We start from the raw sequence: 8,095 nt of genomic DNA on the forward strand, positions 1-8,095 counted from the left end.
CAGAGCTAACTGCTTGTCAAGGTCATGACAAGCAGCCTCAGGGTGGCAACCTTCTTGACCTTGTGCATGAAGACTGCCTGCGCTCTGCCCACGTCCAGCGTTCTTACCCGTCTGTCTCGCCAGCCCCCACTTCCCGTCCTCCTGCCCTTCCCTCCAAATGAACAGCGGTGCCTAAAAACCCATCTGCAGGCTGGCCCAGTTCTGCTCGACACCAAGTTCCCAACAAGAGGGGTGCCCGGGGGGCTCAGTCGGCGAAGCATCTGCCTTCAGCTCAGGTCAGTCTGGGGTCCTGGGATCGAGCCCCCGTGTTGGGCTCCCCACTGAGCGGGGGGAATCTGCTTCTCCCTCTGCCCCTCCCCCTTAGCCTGGCGCTTTCACTCGCTCTCTCTCCTCTCTCTCAATAAAATCTTAAAAAAAATTTTTTTTTTTTACATCAAAAAAATTAAGGTTCCCAACAAGACTAGACCCTACACAGAAGACACAAGCTCTCTAGCAATTCGACGTTAAGGCCATTCTCCAGAAAAGGCTGGGACCATAGGACTGTGTTGCTAGGAACTTTCTGATTTCATGATACCGTCTCTAGGTCCCTGCGGACAGAAGTACAAGCAACGAAGATTTCTTTTTATTTGTTTTCCAAAAGATCTATATAAGAGTGGGTTTGCTCTGTGACCCATCACTTCCTGCTCATGAAATGTAAACATATGTGCGGTTCAGGGAAATCAGCCTGGAATTAAAATGTGCATTTCTGTTCATTCAGGGTTTCCTATTTGGAAGGAACAAAAGCAACACAGTAAAAACAGTGAGACGCTGAAGCAGACGTTTAATATTTGGAAATCATCTTGATTTTTCCATCAGCCCCAGCCCAACTGGGCACTCTGGATTACCGTGGCGTGTGTGTGTGCCTGTGCACGCGTGTGTGTGCATTTGGCTTCCAATGAAAATCCTTTTAAATATAGTCCGTACTTGATGTCAAGCCAGTTTAAAACTTTCCGGGGGGGGGGGGTGTCAGAGAATCTTAGCGGGAAAGGGGATGCGAACGCAGAGGAAACAGAAGCAACCGTCGCTGCATGTAGAAATCACGGCACCACGGCCTTAGAAGGGTCAAACTTTTTCCTGCTTTCAGGCGCAGCGTGAAGGATCGCGGGACAGACCCCGGCTCGGCCCCGAGCTCGCTCTGTCCGAAAATCCACACACAACCGATTCACTTCCCAGCAGTGGGGCTGAGTTAAGGTCTCTCCACATTTAACACGCACAATCTGTCACATGCCGGGCTGGGAGCATCACGTACACGCTGGGACGTCCACATCACAGAGGCCCCTGTTTTAAGGGCATTTTCAGGGTTTCCACTCGAAAAAGTTCAAGCATCACGAGTAATAACAGTTTTCTTCCACACTGCTCAGCCTAATAAAGAAATCAGTAACAGAACTATGTGCCTACCGGAGGAGACACAACAGTGAGGTCACAGTTACCAAGCTATTCTGTGGCTTTCTTAATAAAACCTTGTTACTGCAGCACGAAAACAGAGAAGCCTGTTCCTATTAGAAAATCAAGTGACAACCAATAAAAAGCATGCTTTCCACCCGATATGCAAGTATGCTGGGATGCTGTGCAAGGATTAGGGGTTTTTTAAACCTCATGTCTGCCTGGGTTGGATCCGCTGAATCCATCACCCTTTTCTTTGGTTCCTTGTGCACACCATAAATCCCAGAGGCTCTGGTCCTCAGGACTGCTCCTGCTAATTAGGAGCCAGGAACCCACTAGCACAGGCTCCAGAAGACTCCAGAAGCAAGCTCCCTCTCCCTCAACCCACAGCGACACCGAGCCCCCGCCAGGGAAAGGTCTTCCTCTAGCATCAGATCCCCTGCACCGTAACCTCCGTGATTCCCGACAAGCTCACAGAAGAACATTCCTGTGATTAAAAGACCCTGTGCACCATCAGTGGCTTTGAAGTTTCTGAGAGAGATCTCAGCTCCAAAATGTCATCAGAGAAGTCTGTTCACAGGGATTTGGGGGCACACACTGGAGGCTGGTAAGAACCCCCAATTTCCTCCTCACAGATTTCCCCGTAGGAAGGAGGAGCTGGCAGGGAACCGCGCACAAATAGAGTCCCGATCAATAAGGAGAAAGAATTGCTGGTACTTTCTACCATCTCCTGCATGAATCCCATAATTTCTCTTCATGGAATTAGCGTCCTGAGCTTCCAGCCGGGCTGTGCCAGGGACAGGCTGGGGGTGCCGGGGGCGGAGTGGGTAGGGGGAGGGACATGGGGAATGCCTCTGCTCGCTGTTCCAGGTCAGGGCCCTGCCGGCCTAACTCAGGGGACAAGTTCGGGTTTGAGGTCCGCGTGGAACCCGTGCGGGAGCGGGCGCGAGCAGCAGCTGGGGGGCGGCGGCAGGGGAGAGGCTGCGCTGTCTCAGGGGAACTCGGGTCACTCTCCGAGCTAAGCGTCGGGCCCTGTGGGCAGCAGCCTCCCAGGCACTAAACATTCCCATACACGGGAGTGCTCTGCAATTACCTCCTCCCAGGTCGGCGCCGGCTCCGAAAGCCAAGTGCACATTCCAGGGCCCTTCCAGGGTTTCCAAGCCCCCTCCCCCGACCTGTAGACCAGCCCTCCCAGAGCCCACCGCTCCTTCCCAGGTTCTCCACGGCCCCCTCCCCTGATTCAGGGCTATTTTTGCTCGAGTCCCTTGGCAGTCTCTCCCAGGGCCTCCCCGCCAAGTCTTCCGGGGAGGCACCTGCTGCAAAGGAGCCGCCCGCGCGCGTGCACACGCGCACACAGCACCCACGCCCTCCGTCCCAGCCACCCCAGCCACGCACACTCCCACACCCTCACTCCCGGCAAAGTTAGTCCCGGGCCAGAGGCGGCGGCGGCGTCCCTCACCTTTGGAGAACAGGGCGGCCAGGCTGATGAGCACGGGGGACCAGTGATGCCACGGCGTCCCCATCTCAGACGGGCACATCCCGGAGACCCGAGCGCGGCTCCTCTGCTCCCGGCGCCGTCGGGGCGCAGACCAGCGGGTCGCCAGGCCGGGGCCGAGCGGGCTGCACGAGGCGAGCGCGCCTAGGGGCGCGAGCAGCCGCGGGGCCCTGCGCCCTCCGCCCGCCAGCCCATGGCCGGCCGGGCGACGACCGCGCGCGGCTCCGGACTCGCTCCCCCGAGGCCGGCGCGCGCCGCAAACCCCACCCCTCGCCCCCGCCGGGCGCCTCGCTCGAGTCCGCGCGGGGTCGGCCCTCCTGCTTGGCGGGCGAGGGGCGCCTCGGGAGCGCGGGAGCCGGCTAGCGCGCGCGGGCGGCGGGGCGGCGGGGCTGCGGCGTCCCGGGCGCGGGCGGCGGCGGCGGCGGCGGCGCTGGGGCCCCCGGCGGGCAGGCCGGGCGCGCGGGGCGGCGCGGGGCGCGCGGGCGCACGGTCCCCATGCCGCCCGCGCCCGAAGTTTGGCGGTGCCGCCCCCGCGCGCCCGGCTCCGGCCCCCGCCCGCGGCCCCGGCGCGCAGAGCGCACGGCCGGCAGGGGAGACTCGGCCCCGGCGCGCGGAGGAGCGCCCGCTGGCTCGGGGACCCGCGCGGTAGCCCCGCTTGGCCGAGACCGAGCGCCGCTGTGCCCAGCGCCGCTGAGGGGCTTTGCCTTCCGAATTTGTCTTTTTTTGAAAAGCCCCACCCTTTCGGAGTGACAGCCGTGAGCCCCAATCGGCGAAGTCAAGCCCACCTCCCCCGGCCCGCCCGCCCCGCCCTCGCCGTCACCCCCGCCCCGCGGGCGAGGCTGGGAGGGGCCGCTGGGAGGCCGCTGGAAACCCGGCTCGAGCTGCCCAACCCAGCTGCCCACCCCCCCAACAGGTGGCGAGACGACTATTTGCCTTCCCTTCCCCACCAAACCTCTGGCCAGTGGACACAAAGGTCGCCGCGGAGGGTCCCTCAGCCTGCGCTGGGCTTTTCCGGACCAGCTCTGAGCAGGAGGGCCTCCGACACGCCGTCCCGGCCCCCAGCCCGGATCCCTGAATGGCCACCAAGTCAGGGATCCTTAAAGAATTCCATCTTGCCCTCCGCTGGCCCATCCGCATCCGGGGATGGCCGGGTGGAGGGCCAACGTGGCCTTGAGAGAAAACAGACAAGGTTCTTGGTTTCTACGTTCCTGAATCCCTAATTAAGACAACCGGGAACCGAGATCACTAAGCAGCGTCCTGTGATTTAAATGCAAGGACTCTTGGGCTCCCTGCGAGCCTTTGAATTAACCAGATCAAAATCGGAGTGAAAGCTTCCTGAGTGTTTACAAAATATTGTTAGACGACAGCCGCGAAATCAAAGGAGGTGAGTTTACCCAGGAGGTAAAAATGGGTCATTATCATCTGACTAAGAGAGCAACAGATGTTTTACTCCAGATGCCCCTGGTTGCAAAAATATACCAGAGCTGGAAGAGTTTTTAGCTTTCAAAGTTTCCAGGAAGATCAGACAAGCAAGTGTGGCTCTGCAAGGGACTGTCTCTCCAGCTTTCACTCTCTTTGAGACCTGCAAGTCTTCTTGATTCTGCATTTACTCTTCTAATGTATGTCCCGTCTTCCTGTTTTTCTTTTGTCTCTTAAACGTGGGCCTCTTCTCTTTGGGGTTCCTATAAAATTGTAGAGAGCTAATGTGGCAAGAGTGAAAGAGATGATGTATGTCAGCACTTCCGGAACTTGAGAAAATACTAACATCCCTCTGGAAGCTTCGTGAGCGGCCCTCCCCCCTGCCCAGTGCCGAGCCCACCCCAGAACCCTCCAATGAGGCTGGTTTGTACCATTAAAGCTTCATTACCAGGCTCCTAGGGAAGCTCACGCAGCTTGTCCCAGGACCCCTGCTTCCTTATGTCCTTCACCTCCAAATTGGGGGAAACTGGGGTTTAACCCCCTGCACACCTTCGCCGGGGCTCCCCCTGGTTGGCCCAGAGTCTGTATTAAACCCCAACTCCAGGCCGCCAGGGTCGGTCTTAATGTGAAACAGAGTCTATTGTTTTGTAGCATTTCCCAAATTTATAGACGAGAAATCGTGGTCCCTGTTCTTTATGGAAAACAATCCCTTTATATTCCTAAATCAAATTAAGATTTTTTTTCACCCAGAATTGCCGTCATCAGATGTTCCTTTTGGGGGGAGGGGTTGGGGAGAGGTGTCACTGCAGAAGATTTATCTGTGTCCTTAGGATGAAAGCTGGCCGACAGCTTCCAGCTCCTGCCCGGGGTTGTGAACCATTTCCCTATTATGCGTGGCCGGCTAGGCAAAGTTTTTTTCCTATTCTTTGCTGTGGAAGCTTTGGGGGAAGCTACAACTCCAGAAACCTGATCAGTGGCTAAAATAAAATACAAGAATGGCTTCTCCAGTGTGCTGGTTGAGTGAAGACATCTAATCTTCTTTGGGTAATTAGCACAACTAATCGTGGGGTGAGCCGAGGCTTCCAAGCCCTGGAGAAGCTTCCAGGCCTGCCAGGTCCCAGGCTGCCGCCATGCCTCTGGGACAACATCTCATCCGAAGCTCCTGCTTTGTTTCTCTCCAATTAATCGTAAGATTACAATTAATTGTATAGTTGCTTTCCTGCAAGAATATAGGTTTCATCTGCGGGGCCGTAAATCAACACGTAAGCCTGATTTTGTCAGTAATTAAATAGTACTAATTGTTGTGCTGTGTGGATTACGCTGTTACGTAAGGCACTGCGGGGTCACGGTCTTTCAAGAAAATACGACGCGCTCTACAGCAGGTGGCAGGAGGTGCTGGCTTTGTGGGGGGGGGGGGGGCTGGTAATGGTGGGAAGGAGCCTGCAGGACTTCAGTGTGGAAGGGAATTAGGCCAGCGGTGGTGGGGGAGGCGCGTTTAGGTGCTGAAAGACTAGACCTCCTCCTCCAGTTCCTCCAGTAGCATCAGAGAGAAAGGCTCAAACTGCCACAAACTGTTAATAGTTGCAAGTGCGCTTGCTTTTAAAATAGAGGAACTAGGACGCCTGGGTGGCTCAGTCAGTTAAGTAACTGCCTTTGGCTCAGGTCATGATCCTGGGATCCCAGGAACGAATCCCGCATCGGGGCTCCCTGCTCAGCGGGGAGTCTGCTTCTCCCTCTGAAACTCCCCACCTCATGCTCTCTCTCTGTCTCAAATAAATAGATTAAGATGTTTTAAAAAATAAAATAAAATAGAGGAAACATCTTTCTGCTCAGAGGGAGGCCATCTAACTAGAATGTATTAACGTTGCTGTATTTTTGCTCTGATTATCCATATTTTTACTGTCCCACTTTCCGGTTACCTTGCTGGTATGTTTCCTTTCAAACTCAGTTCCGTGAGTTTCTGAGGAATAGGTTGACTTGAAGGGGAGCGTAGCCTCGCCAATGGTAAGGTCTATCCGGCCGTCTTCTCTCCATGACAGAGCTCGCAGAGATGGGGAGAACTCGCTCCCGTGTGGGAAACACTGCGTGTGAGCCTCCAGATCACCCCTCCTGCAGGAGGCTTTTTGAAAAAAACTTTCTTTCTCCCCTCTCAATCTCCCCAAATTCTTGGAAATAAAAGGCCAGAAACGGCTTGTCTCTTTCAAGAGTGGTGACAGCGTTCCGATCCGGAGTTCAGCGGAGCCGCCAGGAACACCTCTGCGCTCGCTGGAGAGGCTGGGGGACGGCATCCCTCCAGCAGGATTGTCTCCTGTGGCTGCCAGGAAGTGTCCTTGAGGATGGCGCTACTGCGGTTCCCGGGCACTTGTCATTCTGTCCCAGAGCCAGGCACAAGTGCGCTTCTCAGTCCCCTAGAAGGTGACCGATGGAAGATGAGCAGAGGTGATGAGGGTCCCTTCCAGGATGAGGCCACGGAGAGCCCCCCTGTTGCTCTGTGGTCTGTAGGTCCCCCACCAGGAGGCTGGAGAAGATGCCGCTGCAGGAAGGAGGGGCGTCCCCATCCGCCGGCCCAGCAGGTCCGTGTCGGGGGCAGAACCCCTGCCAACCCACACAGGACTCCCAGCAGGAGGCACGGATGATGACCGTGTTAGGTCACTGCGCCTGCGGACTCTTCTGGGTCACCTCCCTCACATCTGGACCGTTCTTCACCCCACCACCACTACTCTGTCCTTTCTTGTTCATGTCCTTGGGCTCCATAAGCAAACGTTAGGAACCCAGGCGCTCAGCCTCCCGGGTAACCCAGGGCGTCTCCAGGTGACCCCTCAGTGGGCCTAAAGGGACCCCACTTGCCTGACTTTACTGATGTATGGATCCGCACTAAAGTTCAACAGACCCTACGGGGTCCTCTCTGAAGCTGTAAGCAGCACTCTCGGGTGAACCCTGCATTCCCTCCTCTAGCCTGCTCAGCCTCTGTGGAAGGTGAGGAACCCAGGGGGCTTGGGGAGAAGCTGCAGAGAGTTCTTCCGGGCTTTCTGTACACGTGTCTTTCCCTGGAGACTGGGACGAGGCGGCGTGCTGTCACTCGCTCGCACCCCCTCTCCCTGCAAGACGCATAGCCAGGCCGGATCCCCAGCCTAGCAGGGGGAAGTGTGGTCCTCACGGGCGGGGTCCTCAGTGGTGAGGGGTTTCTGCGGATCCCCAGCTGCACACAATGCGTATCTATGACATGCCTGTCATTGGCTGGGCTCTGGAGATCTAGCCAGGGGACCCACCACCACGGAGCCTGTATTCTCATGGGGACAACCAGACGCAACCGAGCAAAAAACGTGATGCTTTTAGAAAGACCCTTGAAGAACCCCGGACGGGATCCTGTTTACCTTGAGAGAGGGCTGGCAAGGTGTCTCGGGGAAGGTGGCCTTAGAAGCAGGACCTGCCTGAAGAGAAGGACCCATGGGGCCGATCTGGGCCATAAATGTGCAGGTGGAGGGACAGCAAGTGCCAAGTCCATGTGGCTGCCAAAGCCCAAAGCCCAGCAAGAAGCCTGTGGCTGACGCCTGGGGTGGGGGAGAAGGGTGGTGGGAGAAAGTCAAGGCCCTCCTGGCCCCGTCTCTGCTGTAATAGGGACCCAGCACCTGGCAGGAGTTGCCCCTTCCTTTTCTGAGGCTGTGCCATCAACCCCTGGGTCGGTCTGAAGGTCTCAATCCGCAGAAAGCCCCAAACTGTGCCTCAGTCCTCAAGACAGCCAACCACAGAGGAGAGAAG

At 56.8% G+C, this 8,095-nt stretch overlaps 1 protein-coding gene across 2 annotated transcripts in view; it reads right to left on the reverse strand.

Annotated features, from left to right (window-relative positions):
- TMEM132D (transmembrane protein 132D) overlaps positions 1-3,285 on the reverse strand; it is a 571,936-nt gene extending 568,651 nt beyond the window's left edge. The window contains exon 1 of one of the 2 annotated variants that reach the window (XM_032310915.1): positions 2,882-3,285. In XM_032310915.1, coding sequence (XP_032166806.1) covers positions 2,882-2,960 — 79 coding nt within the window. In that variant the 5' untranslated portion in view covers positions 2,961-3,285. The remainder of the gene's footprint in view (positions 1-2,881) is intronic. The other variant, XM_032310917.1, reaches the window with a different exon arrangement.
- Positions 3,286-8,095: the final 4,810 nt, after the last annotated feature.

This window comes from Mustela erminea, chromosome 13 (assembly GCF_009829155.1).
Source record: "Mustela erminea isolate mMusErm1 chromosome 13, mMusErm1.Pri, whole genome shotgun sequence".
Classification (NCBI taxonomy): Eukaryota; Metazoa; Chordata; class Mammalia; order Carnivora; family Mustelidae; genus Mustela; species Mustela erminea.